The following is a 22243-nucleotide window of genomic DNA, read 5'->3' as shown; positions in this document are numbered from 1 at the left end:
AGACTGATCAACGTCACTCAGCAGTGTAGTAATGGCTCATCAGTTTCATTGGTCGATAACTCGGTCGATATAAAGCGTGCGGGGACTCCTCGCAGGCGATATAACGACTAGTGAAACTCATAAGGCGATATCTCGGTCGATATGCAGCATGCGGGTGACTCCCCGCAGGCGGTAAGGTGGTATAACGACTAGTGAAACTCATAAGGCGATATCTCGGTCGATATGCAGCATGCGGGTGACTCCCCGCAGGCGGTAAGGTGGCATAACGTAATCGTAACGAGTTGCATATGCACAATTAAGGTAAAGTCACGCTCAAAGTCCAAAATCATAGTGTTCGGTAAAAAAGCGCCGCGCTTAAAAACCGCCTCCGTGTGAACACAAACCTACATGGTTATCCATTTGTGTCATTCAAACGCTTTTTTTTTAGCGCGCGTTGAAAGAGCGCTCATGCGAATGAGGCTTTAGTCTGATCATTTCTCCAGATTTGTGCCTGCGTCTAAACTTCGTCAAACCATACTTAATAAATGTATGAAGAGTTTAACGGAGTTGAGTTTGACCGCACTCATAAAATTTGAGAACGACCCAGTCCCATTCCGAAAACGTTTGCAAAAAGTCTCCGTCCATACTTCACCTCTACCTCTTTAAAAGAAAGTAAACATCAAGAAAAATAAGTCGTTCTGACAGACTTACTTTAAACAACGAATCTCATTACAAATATTGTCATCTTGAAATATATTTTGATAACGATTTTGGCCCCATTTAACAAGTTTTGTATTTATATTTACAGTATTATATTTGAATCTTTATGAATAAAATATGGTAAGTGTTGGTGTATATTGAGGAAGTAAATGAAAGATGTTAGTTTAAATGGTTTCTGAGAACGGTTGAAAGAATACTACTTAACTAGAATATGTGTATGTGAGTGATACTATCAGGTGAGTAGCAACCTAAACTGAAAGTGAATTGTAGATTATTAAACGATAAACAAGTTTACCATAGCTATCTTTGCCATAGAAATAAAATATTTAATAATCACACCATTCACACTTCAAGTAATAGTCAGACCTGAAGAAGATTCATTCATTCATTTAATCTTTATTGCACAATACATGAAAGTACAAATGGCGGACTTAATGCCTTAAGGCATTCTGTACCAGTCAACCAGAAATAATGGGAATGGGTTAAACCAGAAAGATTAAGTAGGTGCAGAGTCTTTTAATGAATTTGTAACCGAGACTATATATGAATATAAACTATATATTGATAAACTAACACATATAATTAATACAAATAAACATAAATATATTTATACATACATAATTATACCAAGTGTGAATCATTAAGTTGATGAAGAAGAAAGTTTGCCAATGAAATACTTGCGCAACATGCGCTTGATTGTGAATTTGGTCTGCACTTGTCTGATAGAAAGTGGGAGAACATTCCAAAGTCTGATTGCCTGGACAGTGAAAGAATTGGACATGAAACCCGATCGGTGTTGGGGGACAATGAGCTTATATTAGATATTAGAATATATTTGAGTTCATTTTGGACCATACTTACTTTTGGACTATGTATGTTATGTACTTATGTATAAGTGGTGTGTACGAAATAGATCAAACCGAATTACATACAACCGAATTGAGGATCTCTTGCATATGAGGCATAAGGACCCTTCTCTGGTGGAAAGCCACACATGTTGGCTAATTTTCTTTGCGTTTTTCTTTAGGTTGGACAAGGCGGTGGAGGATACTTGTTTCGTAAGTATAATATATCGCTCTTTACATCACCGACCACACCAACTTCGTACAGTCACGTCTGAAAATATCGATACGAAAAATGTGCCAAAAATATGTATACACTACCTTAATATATGGACAATAAAGTCGTGTATACATATTTTTGGCGCTTTTTTCGTAGCGATATTTTCAAGCGTCAAGCTTTTAACTTTTTATTAATATGTTTGTTCGGATCAAATCTTGCAAGCGAAATTAGACACACTTTCCATTAATCGATTAAGTTGAAACTTAACATACATATGTAAGTTGGATGACAATGCAATTGAGGTGTTATGGTACCATCGAGCTGATCTGATGATGGAGACAGGAGGTGGCCATAGGAACTCTGTGATAAAACAACGTAACCTAATTGTGATTGGGGGTTATAGAATTGTCTCGATGAGTATTAGTTGCCTGTGGAAAGAAAAGTACTGTCAGCGATAAAAGCATGTACCAAAAATGAAATTTTTGCCAAAAACTTATTGTATTGTCGATCACGTGGTATACTTCTCTCTTAATTAATAAATAATAAAAGATAATATATTAATAAAGAAAAAATCAATTATTAATAAAAAATAATATATTCATAATAAAAATAAATAAATAAATAATAAAAATGACATTATGTAACATTAAAGTTGACTAATTTGAAATATATATATATATTTCAGGGAGCGATGAACGGTACTCGGGGAACAAGAGCCGTTTCAAAATCGTGTCGCGGTCATTAGCCGAAGAAGATGCATTCGACGTAAGACCTTTGAGGAAAGGAGTACGGAGCGGGTATGTATCATCTTAGGGCTCCTCTAGACGATGGCCCAGCGTAAGCCAGTGTAAGGGACGCAGCTATGCGGTGGAATGAGATAGCAATATCACTTACTCCCTCTAACGCACAAATGCGTTCCTTGGACTGGCCTGCGCTGGGCCATCGTGTAGCTGGGCCCTTAAGAGGGAAGAATAGCTTCGCGATTCTACCGAAATAACGGTACTTTTAAACAAACGCCCTTACCGGGATGCGAACCCAGGACCATCGGCTACATAGGCAGGACACTACCCATTAGGCCAGACCGGTCGTCAAACAAATTCTAAAACATGATATCCGCGCTGTATACACTACCTTAATATATGGGCAATAAAGTCGTGTATACATATTGTTGGCACTTTTTTCGTATCGATATTTTCAGACGTAACCGTACTTCCATCTCACTCACATGTACAGTCAGTGAGAGTGAGAAGAATACGAACCTAATGCACCGTAACCTTTTGAACGCCAAGAACACTTAAGGCGTCGTGACTAGTCGTGCCCACAGCGCCAAGGACAACTATAGGTGTCAGCGCGGACGCTGTCAAAGTAACCTTCACACTTTCGAATAAGGTCTAGGAATAACACCGACATTGGCGAATTCACCCTGTGCAAATTGGCAGGGAATAAAAGCCAGAGAAAAAAAAAGGTTTAGGAATGTCTCACAACAGTTTAAATTTGATTAGCTCCCTTGCACCCGGGATCTTGGCGTTTGAGTGTTTGTGTTTATGACATAAAGTGTTCAAAGTGTTAAAGGAAAAAATCAATAATAAAGCATTATTTTCCAGGGTGTTGTTTTCGATAATGAACCTGGCCAAGGGCGCGCTCGGCGGAGGCGTTCTGGCCGGTCACGTGGCCTACATGACGGCCGGCTACTTACCCGCAATCATCCTCAACATGATCTACGGCGTCTACATGTGCTACAACTTTTACGTAAGTTAAATATTGACGTCTCAAGCGTCATGGTGACGTCACTGACAGTAGCTTGGAGGACTGGAGACAAAACTGTCTGCCGATTTTTGCGGGGGAGGTGCAAGTCAAATGTATGCCTATTGAAAAACTTAATCGTCAGTTCATACAATACATATGACCATTGGCCGAGGTTTTCGACTGAGGGGTAAGCTCTTAAAGGCGACTCTGGTTGTTAAATCCCCCAAGGTGAGCAGTCTTCGCAATTGTTTTTAAGGTCGAATTGATTTGAATTGCACAGAGACTTGATTCGAGTAGACTCGCCTGTACTGTATTTCGAATAACTCGACTCACCTATCGCTAGCAGTCAGTCGATATCGGGCTGCGAGCAGGGCGGACGTGTCATATGATACTCGTATTAGTGTTGGCGAGCCGTAGTGAGCGAGAGAGAGTGTATCGTATGGTAAACTGTGGTAAATTGATAAGTTGTACATTCATGGGTGCCGGCAGCGGGGTGCAAGAGGTTGCACCCCCCTAGCATGGCAGGAAACTCTGCACCAGCATTAGAGCATCAATATAAGTCTGCAATGATTTTGATAGCATAACTGGGAACAATATATAACACAAGAAAAATAAATGACTACATCGATTCTTCTATTCCATTTATTATGCACCTCCCTGAAAGTAATTTATGCACCTCCCTAAAGCGCGAAAGTAATTCTGGGGGCACCCATGAGTACATTGTGTATTAAGTGCGCCTTAAACCAGAATTTCCGAACGAGTGTGAATTGAAGCTCGAAGCCGGAGGTGAGGGCTTAACACAAGTTCGTAATCCCATCCCATTGTGAGGAAAAAAGGGAAAAAATAAAACACTGCCTAATTTTGGACGTAATATTTGGATTTACGGATCGCATCGCCTACCATGTCTTACGAGTAATATTAAAAGCTTTTATTTAACTTGCTCTGTTTGTAGTTGGATCTTGGAAGCTAAATTTGAATAAATTAGGTAAATTGGTTGATAATGCCATATTATGAGGACATTGAGCTGATCTGATGATGGAGACAGGAGGTGGCAATGGGAACTCTGTGATAAAACAATGCAATCTAATTGTGTTTGGGGCTATTACAATTGACTCGATGAGTATTAGTTTGACGACCGGTTTGGCCTAGTGGGTAGTGACCCTGCCTACGAAGCTGATGGTCCCGGGTTCAAATCCTGGTAAGGGCATTTATTCGTGTGATGAGCATGGATATTTGTTCCTGAGTCATGGGTGTTTTCTATGTATTTAAGTATTTATAAGTATTTATATATTATATATATCGTTGTCTAAGTACCCTCAACACAAGCCTTATTGAGCTTACTGTGGGACTTAGTCAATTTGTGTAATAATGACCTATATTATTTATTTATTTAGCTGCACGTGGAGAGAAAAATACAGGCAGCGATAAAAGCTCGTACCGAAAATGAAAGTTTTAAAAGCTTACTCATTTATTTAATTCAGATTTTAGTAATGTCCGCACAAAGGCTGTGTCGCCGATGTCACGTGGCTTCGATGACGTATCCCGACGTCGGCGAAGCTGCGTTCGCTCTGTTCCCCAATCCCAAGGTTGCAAGATGGTCGACTTGCTACAGGTGAGTGTGAGACAATTTTTTTCTGGCTCTCTCGTTCGACAGTAACATACAGGCCACTTGGAACGTGCACTGACATCAAACCGTTTTTTTTTATTACGAAGAAGACAAACGAGCAGACGAACCGTCTGATGGTAAGCTATTACTGTCGCCTATGGATACCTGCAACACAAGAGGAGTCGTTAGTGCATTGCCGGCCTATAAGATGGAAGTACGCTCTTTTCTTGAAGGTTTGAAGGTCATGTCGGTTCAGAAATACCACAGGCGACAGTTCATTCCACAGTTTAGCCGTGCGAGGCAGGAAGTTTCTGGAGAAACGCACAGTTGAGGACTGCGAACCATATACTCGTAAGTTGTTGGAAATGTCGCGTAGAGCGATGGTGGAAAGAGGAGACATGGCGAGTGTGGCTTTTTGGAAACACAAGCAGATATCGTGTGTTAATGTTTGTTATATCTCTTTTTTTAACATCTCATTGTGTAGCTTAACAAATATACACACTAAAGTTTTTTTTTAACAAGCAGATACGTCTGCGAGCGATACTCCAAATTTTATATTAAAGGAAAAAATGAAAAAAAAAAAACCTTTATATAAAATTTGAAATATACACACTTTATAAATGTACATTGAGTGTACTGTTAGTAATTTAAAGCTAATAAAATATTACTTGCAGGATGTTAGTATGTGAATGTTGGCTATTGCTCTTACACATTGCTTTTGTGCTAAAAAAGTACGATAAATGTGTACAGAATTTCCCCATATTAATATCTCATATCGCAAGTTGGATGCTGCAAAACCGTTGTATGCTCTTAAGGCGGTTCTTTTATCCGCTACTCTTATAAGTCGCTATAGGACATATGAAAAACCGATTCGTTTTAGAGCAAATCTTGTCAACATGCAGTTTTTAACCGACTTCAAAAAAGGAGTAGGAGGAAGATATGTTACTCGATATCTCTGAGAATCGTGAACCGATTTTCAAATTTTTTTTTTAATCTAACGGGTATAACTTCGAGATGGTCCCGTTGGCACCAAGTCGGGGTCTGATGATGGAATCTTGGAGAAATCGAGGGAACTCTTCAAATGTTATAGGTACATGTATGGCGCTTTTGGTAATATTTGAAGTCGGTTTTATTTTTTGTTAAAAAGTTTTTCAACTACAATGATCATCCAGCACGAAGCCAAGAAAAGTAGTACTAGTTAAAATAATAAGGAGTCATCAACGCCAAGCCACAAATGGCACGTAAACAGCCCGTACGTATATCATATCAAGTCGCGTGTCGGGGCACGAAATGGACTGAATATATCAAGTCGACGGCGGCAAAAAGGTTAATAAAGCTTATTGTTGTAGAAAATGGATCGATGTTATAACATGTTTGAACCTGTTTGGCTCTTGTGCGGCGTATCAACTGATGGTGGCCAAAACTATCAAACAATTGGCAGAAGACACCCAGGAGAGCATTTTAGAGGGTCGAAATGGTTCGTATTATACACGCTTTTATTTAACGTGCAAACATACATGTTTGTAATGTTGTTTGTTTGAGTCACGTTCCATTATTCGATTGAGCTGATACTTCACATAGGTACATGTTAGTTAGGTGACAATGCAATATTATGGTACCATTAAGCTGATCTGATGATGGACACAGGAGGTGGCCATAGGAACGCTGTGATAAAACAACGCAATCTTAGGGCCTACGCTAGCTGACGCGGACGCCCTCCGCGTGCGCATGCACGCGGTTGCTATTTGTAGGTGAAAGGCTTCCGCTTTTTCGTTAACCCGCTCGTCCGCTCCGTGCACCCGCGCCAGCTAGCGGAGGCCCTTATTGTGCTTGGGGTTTTAAGAATTGGGTACTTGACATACTTATGTTGAATATTATAACAAAATTGAGCTAAATGGATAGAAAATGGGCCATTCGTTATAACAAAATGGAATTTAAAAATACATATTGAGATTATAAAAAAATACAAGGCTTCAAAGGCTCAAAATATTTATATTTTTTTAACTTTCAAATATAAAAAAGAAAATTATACCATTCGATTCCTTAAATGTTATTCAAAAATAAATTGTATGACAACTATATACATAAACGCAATATTTCACGGTCAAAATAGCAATTTTCTTGATCTTTCATACATTTAGGACAGACTAACGACGTCACATTTTTTTGTTAAAGTCTGACCAGTAATATATGATCACGCGCCATATTGTGAAATTTCATTGGAACTAAATTTTTCTTACTAAACTGAACTGTTATCCTATACATGAGAATAACAGAGCCGTCCTGACAATGATCATATATTCCTGGTCGGACTTTAGTGGCGTTTCTATAGTCGAGTGCGAGCGTCAGACTTTAACTCTCATTTCTGACCTTTGTGTTGCTTAACCTTTTCAACGCTTTTCCACACGTGTCAAGAAATGCCATAGACGCCAAAAAGTTAACTGGTGAAGAGCGAATATGAAGCTTAACTGACAGTATGAAAGTCGCTTTGACAACGTCCGCCATAGCCTTTTTAATGGTCATTGGCGTCGCGGGCACGACAGACGATGACCGTTTTAGTGGTCTTTGGCGTTGAAAAGGTTAAATGTCATGAATTCATGAAAATCAAGATCGATTGACATTATTTACAAAAAACTGTCAAGTAGCCAATTGTTTCGATGAGTATAGGGACTGTGCGCGTTGGAGGGTCTGCCATCTTGTGGCCTGAATCGGAACCATACACATGTTCATTTACACGTCACGTGTTTTCTTGTGCCAGGTTCTGCCATCTTGTGGGCTACATCGGAACAATAAACATCACATTTACGCCTCGCGCCAAAAATCTGACGGCTCCTGTGCTGCCTCCTACAGTTCATGCACGCTCCCTATTGGTTGCTTGTTCTTCAAACAAAAACGTCACGTTTGACACTGACATATCCAATCATATCGTATCTTTTGGAAAATTGTAACGTTTCTTAAAGTTCGAATCAAGCCGTGTGTCTGAGCGAAGTCGTGATGGGCGACATTAGCCTGTTTATGAAAGCAACCCAACCAGCGGAGAAACTAGGCCTTAGGCCTTTTGCTATTACAAATTTGACAGGCGCTTAGTGTTACTGTTACTTTTTGTTTTAATAAAATATTATAAATAGTTTAAAAAATCACTGCTTCTTTACCTTAGGCTTATAACCAATGTTGATGCCAAATTTCAACTTGCTAGGTCATCTGGAAGTGGGTTAGGTTTTTGATGTTAGGTCAGTCAGTCAGTGAGAAAAATCCCGATTTTTAGATGTTTGTATCTTAATAACCAGTTGAGCTATATTCATGAAATTTGGGGTTTTAGTTAACCATAAGGGTCTTAATAAGTGGGCCAAATTTGAAATGTTTGATTTTGAGTTACGTAGGGGTCAAAAGTGGCTCCAAATGGTTAGTGTAAGTATTTACACACGGCCGCTGCGTCGTCAGTTCCCTTTTTAGGGTTCCGTAGCCAAATGGCATAAAACGGAACCCTTATAGTTTCGCCATGTCCGTCTGTCTGTCTGTCTGTCTGTCTGTCCGAGGCTTTGCTCCGTGGTCGTTAGTGCTAGAAAGCTGAAATTTGGCATGGATATATAAATCAATAAAGACGACAAAGTCGTACAATAAAATCTATTTTTTTTTTTTAGGGTACCTCCCCTACACGTAAAGTGGGGGTGAATTTTTTTTTCGCTTCAACCCTATAGTGTGGGATATCGTTGGGTCTCCAACAAACATTTCTTGATAAAGTGAATATATTCGGAGATAATTGCTCCGAAAGAAAAAAAAAATGTGTCCCCCCCCCCCTCTATCTTTTGAACCATAGGTCCAAAAAATATGAAAAAATCTTGAAAGTAGAGCTTAAGAAAGACATTAAAAGAAAACTATAACGGATATGATCAGTTAAGCTGTTTTTGAGTTATCGCAAAAAGTTTCCCCTTCATAGTAAAAAGACGTACACCCAAAGTTCATCCCTTGGTTAACAATCTACCATACTTTAAGCTCCAGTTTAGCTTATTGTGGCAGAAGAGTAACTACGGAAACCTACTCTGAGAATGGCCCGACATGCTCTTGGCCGATTTTTTGAACTTGGCTTTGATACGCTGCCGCGTGTCTAGATATAATATATCCTTATTGTTGTTTTCAGGTTTACCAAGTTTGCGAGCTTATATTGCTTTTATGATAGTTCCATTTATCATCATCTGTTTAATTACTGAAATTAAATACTTGGCGCCATTTTCGATTGTTGCAAATATTGTAATAGGTTAGTAGACATAATTTTTTACTCTTGTATTTATTACTTAATGTAGCTAGGCAACGTGAATTGGGGTAACTTCGAAAGCAGGGTATTAAGTAAGCTATCGTTATGGATGGTAAAACGCCAAGAAGACCTTCTTCCAGCAAGCTTCTGCCATGCACAGAGTCGATGGCGCAAGCGCTCAGAATCCGTTTGAGCACGTCCTTGTAGCACAGGTTATGACCACCGTGCTTCCGCTTATCCACCGCCAACTCAGAGTAAAGTTCCCCGCCGCCTCTGTCTGTGTGTACCTAAGTATAATAGACTCGAAAACTTCTGAACGAATTTTCATGCGGTTTCCATCTATCAATAGAGTGATTCTTGACGAACGTTTAGGTGTATAATTTGTTATGTTTTTGTATAACCCGCGCAAAGCCGGGGCGGGTCGCTAGTGTAGCAATATATACAGAAATTAAAATTGAAATTTTCAGCGATTGCGTTGATCGTGACCATCTGCTACGCAGCCAAATACAACCCCGGTTTCGAGAACATGGTGGCGACGACTAGTTTTCTGGACGTGATAAAATTCACCGGCATGTCGGTGTTCAGTATGTCGTGCGCAGGAGTCGTCATACCTGTGGAAAATAACATGAGCGAGCCCAAGAAGTTTCCTCTTGTGCTGGGGTGCGGTAAGTTTTAAACTATGAGGTATGGATGCTTGGATGGATGGATGGGTGGTTGGATGGATGTATGGATGGTTGGATGGATGAATGGATGGCTGGATGGATGGCTGGTTGGATGGATATATGGATGGCTGGATGTATGGATGGATGAATGGATGGTGGGATGGTTGGATAGATGCTAGGATGGATGGATGGATAGTTGGATGTATGGATGGTTGTTTGGATGAAAGGTTGGTGGGATGTTTGGATCGATGCTTAGATGGATGGATAGATGGATGGATGTATGGATGGCTGGTTGGATAGATGTATAGATTGCTGGATGTATGGATGGTTGGATAGATAATTGATTGGTAGGAAGGTTGGATGGATGGATGGGTGGATGGATATATGGATGGCTGGATGTATGGATAGTTGGATAGATGAATGGTTGGTGGGATGGTTGGATGGATGCTTGGATGGATCCTAGGATGGAGGGATGGATGGTTGGATGGATGCTTGGATGGATGGATGGATGTATGGATGGCTGGTTGGATGGATATATGGATGGCTGGATGTATGGATGGATGAATGGTTGGTGGGATGGTTGGATGGATGCTTGGATGGATGGATGGGTGGATAAGGATACTGCCCTTTACCGTGTCATGGGACGTACGCAGAGGCATCACTCGCCAGGGTGTAAGGACGAATGAAAGTTGATGGAATCTAAAATGAAATAGGCTACTGGGCTATGGAATATAGAACCGGATGTCTGCCTAATAAAACGATACGCAATTTTATTTCCGGCAGACGGTGACTCGCCCCCACAAGATGTATTCCCAAAAAAGCGACATCTAGGATGGCTCAAGGGTGTGAGGCCTGAGATTAGATAAGGTGTCACTGGACTTTAAAAAATTAGTCAACTTGCCACTTATGTTTCCACACTTATCCTCGAGAGAGCAGCTTTCGCGATTCCATTCAGAATGGCCGACTAAAGCCGGTCGCCACCGGAGAGGCGAGACGAGACGACGCGTGGCGAGAATTGAAATTTGTATAGCGTATTTTCAATCCTCTCCCATCGCATCTTCGTTGGAAATAGTAAGGATTGACGAGAATGTGCGAGACGTGAATATATGTCGGTGTAAAAATCACCAACAAACATTCATTTGTTGGTGTTGCTGTCGTTATAGAGTATAAATTAACTCTGCAAGAGAAACGCACTATTTTCGGTAGGTGTTTCGTTGTTCGTTGCTGTTACTAGGGAATACCGTCATGATCTCATGATAGTACAAACCATTTCTACTTACAAGACTGTATTTAAAAGAATGTAAAAAAAACTCCACAGACAATTCTTCAAGTCAATTAATTTAACTCGATGTGATAAAACTTAGAGAAATTACGTGGGGTCGCTACTCCCCAACAGCTCACTACAAGCAACTGCGTATTAATAAATAATTAATTAAAACATAAAATGATTATTTTGCAGGCTACATCTTCATCATAGGTGCTGTGTTCTGCGCTTCATTTTTCGGTTATGCCGCGTTTTTGGATAAGTGTGAGTCACCGATAACGATGAATTTTCCTTTGACAATGTAAGTATAAATAATAATAATAATAATAAATAATAAATATTATAGGACATTATTACACAAATTGACTAAGTCCCACAGTAAGCTCAATAAGGCTTGTGTTGAGGGTACTTAGACAACGATATATATAATATATAAATACTTAAATACATAGAAAACACCCATGACTCAGGAACAAATATCCATGCTCATCACACAAATACATGCCCTTACCAGGATTTGAACCCGGGACCATCAGCTTCGTAGGCAGGGTCACTACCCACTAGGCCAAACCGGTCGTCGAAGTATTTCACATTACTCCAAAATACTTATACATTTATTAAAAAGAAACGCTGGTGGCCTAGCGGTAAGAGCGTGCGACTTGCAATCCGGAGGTCGCGGGTTCAAACCCCGGCTCGTACCAATGAGTTTTCAGAACTTATGTACGAAATATCATTTGATATTTACCACTCGCTTTTCGGTGAAGGAAAACATCGTGAGGAAACCGGACTAATCCTAACAAGGCCTAGTTTACCCTCTGGGTTGGAAGGTCAGATGGCAGTCGCTTTCGTAAAAACTAGTGCCTACGCCAAATCTTGGGATTAGTTGTCAAGCGGACCCCAGGCTCCCATGAGCCGTGGCAAAATGCCGGGACAACGCGAGGAAGAAGAAGAAGATAACAATAGGGTTGTTTCCAATTTTACGAAACGCTTGTATTACGTTCTATATTAACTCAGTTGCCCTAAAATTCAACTTTTATACTAAAAACGGCTTTAAATATGTTAAATTAACAAAATATATTTTGACAGATGCTTTCGCGCCCAAAACGCTCTTTGAAAATTGTGTGACGTCACAGTTTACGGTTTGACACATAACTACATACAAACGTAGAAGATACGAACTGTCAACTGACATTTGTCATTTGTTGTTTATCGCCTAACTGTCAACAGTGTCAATCCGAGAATTGTGACGTCATCAGAATCTTTAATGACGTTTCGAGTTTGGTCACGTGACGTGTGCCAAAAGATATTTTAAATTCAATATTTACAAAAATATGGTCATTACAGGTCCCCTAAAAGTAGTTTAACATGTTCTTATAATCCAAAAGAATTTATTGGGATACAATTCTGCCTTAAGATTTGTAGATGGAAACAACCCTATTATTTGGCTTATGATTAATTAATTGTATTTTTAAATTCTCATAGTAGGTATAAGTTGACGATTGATATTATAATTTATCTATATGAATCGTATTATGGTAGAAAATATTATATTGAGGCAATCCGTCTCTGGAATTCCCTCCCTCTCTTTATTCGACAAGCCCCAAGCATACCCGTTTTCAAACGACTACTTCGCAAGCATCTTCTGTCAGAACTTAAATAAGGTTCACCGTCATGTATATGTACATAATTATATGTATTAGTCTATCTTTTATACATTATATAAGTAGTAGTATTTAACTATTTATATATTTTTAATATTATTTGACTTCACGTTTAATTTTTTCCTTATTATTTGTTATTATTTTTTCCTGCACCAACATACACAAATGTCTCTGTTTGACCCAATGGTTGACTGGGAGAGAATGCCTTTTGGCATTAAGTTCGCCATTTGTACATTTTTCTTTGTGTGCAATAAAGTTTAAATAAATATTATACATTAGGTACCTTAATGGAGCAATTTATAAAATATATATACTCTTATTTCCTCGCAGTAGTCGTGAAAACCATTATGTAATGCCCCGGCCGGAAACGTATTATCAAACTCGTCCATCTTTGAGCGGTTTTCCGGCCTCTCCTACAATTTACTATAGCACCTTGTATATTATATACGCCACCATCACTTTTTTTTTAATACTACGTCGGTGGCAAACAAGCATACGGCCCGCCTGATGGTAAGCAGTCTCCGTAGCCTATGTACGCCTGCAACTCCAGAGAAGTCACATGCGCGTTGCCCTAGGGTCGGCAACGTGCATGTGACTTCTCTGGAGTTCCCCCCCCCCCCTCGTTGAGCTCTGTTTTCTGTTATACAATAGTTCTTGTAGTAACGAAACGGCCAAGTTAAGGTGTAGAGGTTGTGAATTTAACAGGGCTTCTAGAGTAAGGGCGTATAGAGTAAGAAGCTTGGCTCTACATATGATCTCCTCTTGGCAACATTTTACATAACAATGTTTTTGTCAGGATAGCTATATCGTTGTCTGAGTACACACAACACAAGCCTTTTCGAGCTTACTGTGAGGCTTAGTCAATCTGTGTAAGGATGTCCAACATTTATTTATTTCAGGGGCCCAAAAGTCCTTAAAGGTTTCATAGCAATCATGATCTACGTGACGCACGCGGTCAACTTCTTCATGCCGTTTAACTGCGTATACTTTTACCTGAAGCCTAAGTTTAAGCCTCAGAACCAATTCAAGATGGAGCTCTTCTTCAGGGCGCTCATCGTGATCATCATCTCCTTGGTCGCTATTGCGTTTCCCAGCGTTGATGCGTTGATGGGATTTGTGAGTACTACTAATTAAAATAAACAAATTGCAGGAATACCGCACGGGTACTTGGTTGCAGATTACCGAATCTAGTCTGTATGTGTACAAACTCTTTATATTATTGTAGGCCGTTTTATACTCGACATCTGATATAATAAGGTACTATACACCAACACGCACCACACTACGACACTTATTATTATTTTATAGGCATGCTACTAAATATTTATGTATATATATGTTTTTTTTTTGTTACATCGTGAATCGTTCGTGATCTGGGTTCTAGCAGAATTATCAGTGCTTCACCCGAAAGAGTGGAGCGTATTACTGAGCCAGAACCTTTTCGTTTTGCTGCAACGCACACACCACACATTACCTTTTATTGATGCTTTTTGTTCTTTATTTAATTTTTATTTTGGTGTTGCTATTGTTTGTATTATTTTTTTTGTTTAGTTGTGTGTATTGTGGCAAGCGAATAAATGGTTTATCTATCTATCTATCTAAAATATTTTCATACGAAAATAGGGAATATATTTTGTTCTTAGAGTGATACTCGCAAAATTATAACTTATCTGCACATTTTAGGAAATTTCACAGGTTTCAGTTACTGTTTTTCTTTTCGTAGTCTCATTTTTAGGGTTCCGTAGCCAAATGGTAAAAAACGGAACCCTCATAAGGGTCCATAGATTCGTCATGTCCGTCTGTCTGTCCGTTTATGTCACAGCCACTTTTTTCCGAAACTATAAGAACTATACTGTTCAAACTTGGTAAGTAGATGTATTCTCTGAACCGCATTAAGATTTTCATACAAAAATAGAAAAAAAAAACAATACATTTTGGGGGTTGTCTATGGACAATCTTAGAACTGACAACTTTGTCTGAATAAAGAAATTACTTATTTATTTATTATAATAATAATAATAAGGTTTCTAAAATGATGAATAGTAATCTCGAAGCATTTCTCTAATGATTTCTTCGATTCTCAATCTGATTAAACAACCATAATTTTAAATGCAGTAAAGGTATAACATAAAATATTTTTTGCAGCTGGGCTGTTTCTGCCTCTCCAACATGGCTTTCATCTGTCCGAACACAATCTACGTATTAGTGCACTACGAACGACCAGGTATATTCATTAATATTACACTATGTAAGTGTAAGGCCTGAGTGGACGCTTGAAGCGGAGCGTTCGGCGGGGCGTGCAGCGTGGCGTTAGGCTCACAAGTGATGAGCAGCGTGCACTAAGGACGCTCCAATACGTTTGCATTTGTTTGACTTGCACGCCGCACGCTCCGCTCCGCTGCACGCCCAGCTCGAGCGTCCATTCAGGCCTTACACTACGTTCATCTAAATGTGTAAATTGAGCCTGCCTTGCTGACCACGAACACTTAAGAATTTGAATTCATTATACAGGACTTAATCCGTTTCCATAGTTTTATTTCATTAGTAACTATCGGAGACAAAATATTTTTTTAAATTAGTTTTTGGAAAAAAAAACACTTTTGGTACAGTCAGCCAAAAAAGTGGTTTACCACTTTTCGATTCTATTTGTCAAGTTAGAGTCGAAAAGTGGTAAACCACTTTCTTGGCTGACTGTAGAGGCTTTTATCGCTGACTGTACTTTTCTTTCCACATACAACTAAATGACATGGAGCTGATCTGATGACGGAGATAGGAGGTGGTCATGGGAACTCTGTGATAAAACAACGCAGCCTAATCGTTTTTGGGTTTGTTAGAATTATCTATAAGGCTTGCCTGTTAATAAAGTACCTACAATCAGCAATAAAAGCTTGTATCAAAAATTAGAGCTGGCAAAAAATATTTTATTTTGCTTTTTCTAGGTAAGAACAAGCAGTTCATGATATGGCGCGCCGTTATCCTCTCGCTGTTCGGAGTTTTCATTCTCTTCTGTGGGTCCTTCGTCAGCGGCAAGGACCTCGTCCTCACGCTGTTCAAGAAGAAGCCACAAGACGCGACGACACCAGGTCCTGAAAATCCATAATCCTGAGATCTGGATCTGGTCCCTCGTGCTGAATCCCATTTTATAAAGCTGTGCCATTTTGTTTAGAATTGTAAACTTAAATTTAGTTAATTTGATTTTTTTATATTATTTCTACTCAGAATTACGAGCTCTTTCGATCCTAATGAATGAACGAATGAATGAATGAATGAAATGAATGAAAATCTTTATTTCAGGCAACTAGTGGCCCATGAATCCTTGGACCTTAAAAACTAACACACAATATATTCCAAAACGAAACTCTACAAATGACATTATGGTTGCTATGCATGACGCAAGCCCGCAGTGTCAGGGAGCTGGCCTCGGAACCGCCGAAACTTGACACCCTTCGGCCAAAACTCCTCCCTGTTGAAGGTCGCTAGATATTCATTTAGAACGCTCACCACAAACGAATTAAAATTCGCATTGTGTCGAGATTCCAACTTCGCCACCCTCAGAACGAGTCCGGACTTTACTCTCATCTTCTTCTTCCTCGCGTTGTCCCGGCATTTGCCACGGCTCATGGGAGCCTGGGGTCCGCTTGACAACTAATCCCAAGATTTGGCGTAGGCACTAGTTTTTACGAAAGCGACTGCCATCAGACCTTCCAACCCAGAGGATAAACTAGGCCTTGTTGGGATTAGTCCGGTTTCCTCACGATGTTTTCCTTCACCGAAAAGCGACTGGTAAATATCAAATGATATTTCGTACATAAGTTCCGAAAAACTCATTGGTACGAGCCGGGGTTTGAACCCGCGACCTCCGGATTGCAAGTCGCACGCTCTTACCGCTAGGCCACCAGCGCTTCACTCCGGACTTTACTCTCATATACTTTACGATGTCATCGACCTTCGTAAGGTCGCCTAATGCCTAATGTCCCACGACACGTGTCGCCAGCGACGTCGGTTTAAGTGGGGCGACGTTGCCGGACTTCGCTCGACATGTCTGGCAACATCGCGCAACACATCTCGAGGGATATTTGTCGCCTAGTCTATCCCTGGCTTGAATTACCACCGTTGTATTACGCGAGTTCACTAAATATTTGGCCTGTTATGTATTCTAGTAGGACAAAAAAGTTTTTTTTTTTTCTATTGCCTAAAAATGGTCTGTATTTCTTTCCAATCCGTTTCAATATTTATAGACTTTGTATAATAGCAAGAAAAATGAAATTCTGACACTTTATTTTCTTCTATTAGGATCAAAAGTACTTATGATTATAAGTAGAAATAATATAAAACTTGTCAAATAAAAATGTACCGTGGGCAACTAAATGAAATGGTTCACTTACAAGAGACAAGTTTACAGGTTAAAACATCGTTACCATTTGTAACAACATACGGACTTGTAACATTGTAACTTGTAGTTTTATAAAATGTGCCTCTGTTGATAGTTATGGATAACGGTAAATTTTTCAAGTCAAATTTGACATAAAACCTTTTAAAAAAATCATTGAACTTGACTTTTGTAGTGTATCCCGCATTTACTCTAACATTTTAACGTTTAACGCTGTTTAACTGTTTAACAGTATACCAAAGTAACAATTTAACTGGTTAACAGTATACTAAGGTAACAGTTTAACCGGTTAATATATGTTCTTAAATACGCGAAACTGACATAAACCGTTATTGAACGGACAACGAATATTGTTACTAATTATCAATTAAGCGAATGTTTTGATAAATTTTACTCGTAGGTTTTGTTTTTATTGAAATTTTATTTTGTCTTATTCTTTTTGTTTTATTGTGTTCTACTTATTTCTTTATATGTAAATGTGTAGGTGCATATGTTTTGTAACTGTTTGTTTTGTTATTTATTTTCTTTACGCCAATAGAGTTTTTACGAATGTTTATATGATTAAAATCTAAAAACAAAATTTAATCGAGTTTAAATTTCACTTAACTAAAAAACTTGTTCAAGGTTTTCAAACGATCTGCAACGCGCCTGAGTCATCTAACTTAGGCGTTAAAAGGCTATGGTAACCGCTTACCAGCAGGTGGGCAGAGCTGTACGCTTGTTTGCCGCGTGTTCTGATTAAGAAAACGTTAAAATAGCTCAGTAGAAAACTAATAAAATCAGGAGAAATATTTCGTGTAGTTTTAAAAATTGGCATAGTTATTGGTATAGCTCGAATTCCAAACAAAATTCACTCTACACGAGGGCTCGAACAGCACGCAAGCTTTTTAAAAATAAAATATTGAAGACTTGATTCTCACAGATCCTTATATTTTTGGGTTTTTCCAACTCGGTATCACTAGAATACGAGTATTCAATCCTGATGCTAAAAAAGAATCCCAAAAAGGCCGGCAGCACACTTAAAACCCCTCTGGTGTTGCAGGTGTCCATGGGCAGCGGTAATCTCTTACCATCAGGTGATCCGTATGCTCGTTTGCCTCCTCTATCATAAAAAAAGTATGGAAATTGTAGTTTCCACTACGTCACGCACATATAAGTGAATTTATTTTTGCACTAAAATGTGACGTAATGGAATGGACATTTAGGGACATCTTTTTTAATGGTAGGATGGAGAATGTTGTCGATTATGATTAGGTTTAGCCCAAGAATGTCCAGATTTGTAAGAATCAGGTATTCAATATTTATTTTAGAAAAAGCTCGACGCGGTGTCCGTACGGCAGTACGGCACACATTCGCCATCCTCTCGTGTGACGGAACGTGGATCAGAGTAGTATTTAATTATAATAGTTTACGATCGAATTAATCTTAATTAATTCAGGTTCCAGAATTTGAACCCTTTGAACGCCAAGAACCCTTAACCTCTTCGCAGTCACGTCAATGAAGTAATAAAGTGTCATCAACGCCACGAAAACCACGACTTGATATGAAGTCGTAGCGTGTGGGACACGAAATGTTTTGACTTTATATTATTTTAATGGCGGCGAAAAGGTTAAAAGCCTCGTAAGAAGTCTATACACCGTGTTTTTATTGAATTCCGTAAATTTTGGGGTATCGGTAAGAACGTTGCAGGAAATTAAATGGCATAATTAATTAAAAAAAAAAAAATTATGAACTATTTTTATTTTAATAAAAAATTATTAAATGTTGCATAAAGCATTGTTGTAACACGGGCATTACATTTAACTCAACCAAACAATTGAAAACTGTGACATATCAATGTCATTTCTAACAACGATCGTCCGAGATAGTACTTACGTTTAGTAGCAAATGTATGAACTTGTACTAAACACTAATCAATATGTAAACATGCCCTAATTCAAGTGTACACGCTCGGTAAGTGCCTTATTAGATAAAAATTAATGATTGATTACTTATCTCCTAAATTGAGTTAATTAGAACACCGGTGTCTTTGAGAAAGTTACTTAATTTAAACTCAGGGATGCACCCTTGAAATTAACGGAAAGTAATACGATGTATACTACTACATCGTGCGCGTGGCGCTAAAAATGATGGTATAGTCGTTCGATTTAAAGCTGGCCCGGAGTGGCTAATCTTTTGTCTATTGTTAACTAAAACCGCGCGTGCCACTACCTGCAAAAAAAGGGTCGTTTAATTCTAATTGGCATCTGAGCACGGGCTAGTCCAACGCTCAAAAACCAGTGTAAGTGCGCTCTCTGATAAAGCGCTTTTGTTCCGCATATCGAGGACACGTTTTAGACTGGTTGGGTAGCGTTCCACTCTCCGGCACTCTGTAACCGTAGAGGGCCCACACAAGATATCACAAATTATTTTTCCATTTCTTCATTTTGAATCTTATTTCAATTACCATAGGAGTTGTAATTCAATAACCGGTTAAGTTTAAGTGACCGGACCATTTTTATGCAAGTAGTGGCACGCGCGGTTTTAGTTAACAATAGACAAATCCTTTGTCTAAGCCGCTCGGGGCCTGCTACAAATCTAACGACTATACGCCATATCAAGGTAACCTTCAACGTTTCAAAAAACATTTTGAAAATTACAATGGTTCTATATACAGTACCTTCTAGGCCTGAATAATTTAGAGTTAATAAAATATGTTTTTGAAGATTTATTTCTTTATTTATACTATATAATAAACTGTTTTACAATGCATTGTCTCTACTCTAGAAGCACTTTTAGACACTAAATTGTTATGTGTCACACAGCAATTACGTTCACGTTTTCCCCGTGAACATACCAAAGTTAAGATATATATCCATATAAAGGTTAACTTCTTTCTATTAACATATTAAAATCATAGCTTAACACTTGTCCAGGCTGCACCGATACACACGGTTTTCCCAAAAAATCCAAATATATTCCATTTAACACGTTGACTGCCATGAGCGTCACCGGTGTGGGATCACGTAATCTTCTCTGTTTGGCTATGAGCAACACCGGTGGGATCAAAAGCTCATTACCTCTTTATTAACACGTTAACAGTCCCCATACTCCAAGCAAATTATTTCAATCACACGTCCATACTCACTAAGAAAAAAACGGCTCACTAAGAAAAAAAACGAGCACGCTCGAATTAGAACAATAACTTTCTGTAACCAAAATTATTATTATATAAGAATTATTCCAATATCATCCTGCAGTATAAAGATATACTAATCTCAGTGCGTACCTGGTCGTATCTTCGTGATCCATATGTGAGGCACGAACGTGTGGAGATAGTTCAGCATGACGCATATATGGGGCATATACTGTGAACGTGTTTTAAACCTCGATAATAGTCCGATGCTGTGAGCATCATCGGTGAAATCACTAAATTTGTATGAGGCATGGGAAGAACACTGTAGGTATAGTGTAGTGGGCAGCCAACGTGTTAATTCAACTTTGAAGATTCATTTGAATACAAGTCCAATCTATTTTGTACCTTACATCGGATCTCTAAGGTTGAAATTCTATTGGCGCGTATGTGATCGATAAATCTTACTCTGCCTGAAAAAGGGTTAATACATTTTCTAGGTTATCTAGTTATTAGTCTACAATTCTACGATTTCTACATTTAACCATCTACAACAAACAATAAAATACGTTTTGATCCACACAATTCCCTTATCACAGCCATTTTTTCAATACCAAAATAACATTCACGATACACTAAGGGAAAATACTACACGGATTCTTATTATTACATTAAAGCCAGAGATACACTAGGCGGTATATGTCCCGCAACACGCAACGTTGCCGAACTTGCCAAACATTCGACATGTCTGACAACATCGTGCGACATTTGTCGCCCGTAACGAAGGTGACAATCGCTATCGCTTCGACAACGAAACGCTCTCTATAGAGTCAGACTGAGATAAGTTGGCAGCCATTTTTAAAGCCCAGGCTGTGCAAGTGTTAAATAAACGTCATTATTTAATAGAAGTTTGACGTTTTAAAATAACCCGTGCACCGGGCTATTAAAATCGTTGCAGTCTTATCTTGGTTTGTCTCTATCACTTTTACATATTAGTGCGACAGAGACAGTTGCACTTCTATCGCTACGGAGCGTAAGCGCACTTTGACTACGCGGCCTGGTGAATAGGGTGACCCGTGGAACAAGAAATTTTGAATTCAGGAACCCAACAGGATTCAAAAGTTGTGTATTTTTTTGTAGATTACAGAAAACATAATATTTTTTTTTTACATATATATTGAGGGCTCTACCAGTTGTTTTTTGGATAAAATATAATATTATTTTCCTAATTTTTATTATTTCGCGCCTTATTATTTTGAGCTTTCAACTTTCGAAGCACTGTTACGTGGTTTATATTGAAATATATAAATAAAAATGATATAATTTTCTTTTATTACAGTCTTTTTTATTTATTAACTTCATAAATTATTTAAAAAAATTACATATAAAATATTTTAGTACCTTTTGAAAACTGTCCTTAATTTCATTGTTTACTCGTATTGGCTGGCAGAACCCTAAAACTATATGTCTAGAATTTTAAAGTTATTTTTCCCGTAATCTATAAATAAATACGCTGCTATTGAGCCCTATTGCGATGTTGGTTCCAAGAATTAGTCAAATACGGGACACCCTACTGGTGAAGTTTCGTCAACGCCATTACAACTTTGACTTGACATATCGCCGACATGTGTCGCAGGACATTTGTCCCTCAGTGTATCCTTGACTTATACTTGACGCGACCAATGATGATCCCTATAGGGAGCGTGCATAAACTATAGGAGGCAGCACATGAGCCGTCAGATTTTTGGCGCGAGGCGTAAATGTGATGTTTTTTTGTTCCGATGCAGCA

The 22243-nt window shown here is 38.8% G+C and overlaps 1 protein-coding gene across 1 annotated transcript; it reads left to right on the top strand.

The window, feature by feature from the left end:
* Positions 1-35: 35 nt before the first annotated feature.
* Positions 36-16856, top strand: LOC133530650 (proton-coupled amino acid transporter-like protein pathetic). The gene is made up of 12 exons (XM_061868668.1): positions 36-819; positions 1727-1757; positions 2447-2558; positions 3366-3510; positions 4989-5119; positions 6463-6590; positions 9252-9368; positions 9833-10030; positions 11487-11592; positions 13852-14068; positions 15098-15176; positions 15892-16856. Exons 1-12 carry the CDS (start codon positions 817-819, stop codon positions 16050-16052), a joined length of 1428 nt encoding a protein of 475 aa, XP_061724652.1. The 5' UTR covers positions 36-816; the 3' UTR covers positions 16053-16856.
* Positions 16857-22243: the final 5387 nt, after the last annotated feature.

This window comes from Cydia pomonella, chromosome 23 (assembly GCF_033807575.1).
Source record: "Cydia pomonella isolate Wapato2018A chromosome 23, ilCydPomo1, whole genome shotgun sequence".
Classification (NCBI taxonomy): domain Eukaryota; kingdom Metazoa; phylum Arthropoda; class Insecta; order Lepidoptera; family Tortricidae; genus Cydia; species Cydia pomonella.
This window is presented reverse-complemented; position numbering and strand designations above follow the sequence as displayed.

Excerpts from the sequence above, each read along its gene's own strand:
- LOC133530650 (XM_061868668.1), top strand. Across the intron at positions 10,031-11,486 it reads TCCTCTTGTGCTGGGGTGCG|GCTACATCTTCATCATAGGT; the intron begins GTAAGTTTTAAA and ends ATTATTTTGCAG. Across the intron at positions 11,593-13,851 it reads ATGAATTTTCCTTTGACAAT|GGGCCCAAAAGTCCTTAAAG; the intron begins GTAAGTATAAAT and ends TATTTATTTCAG.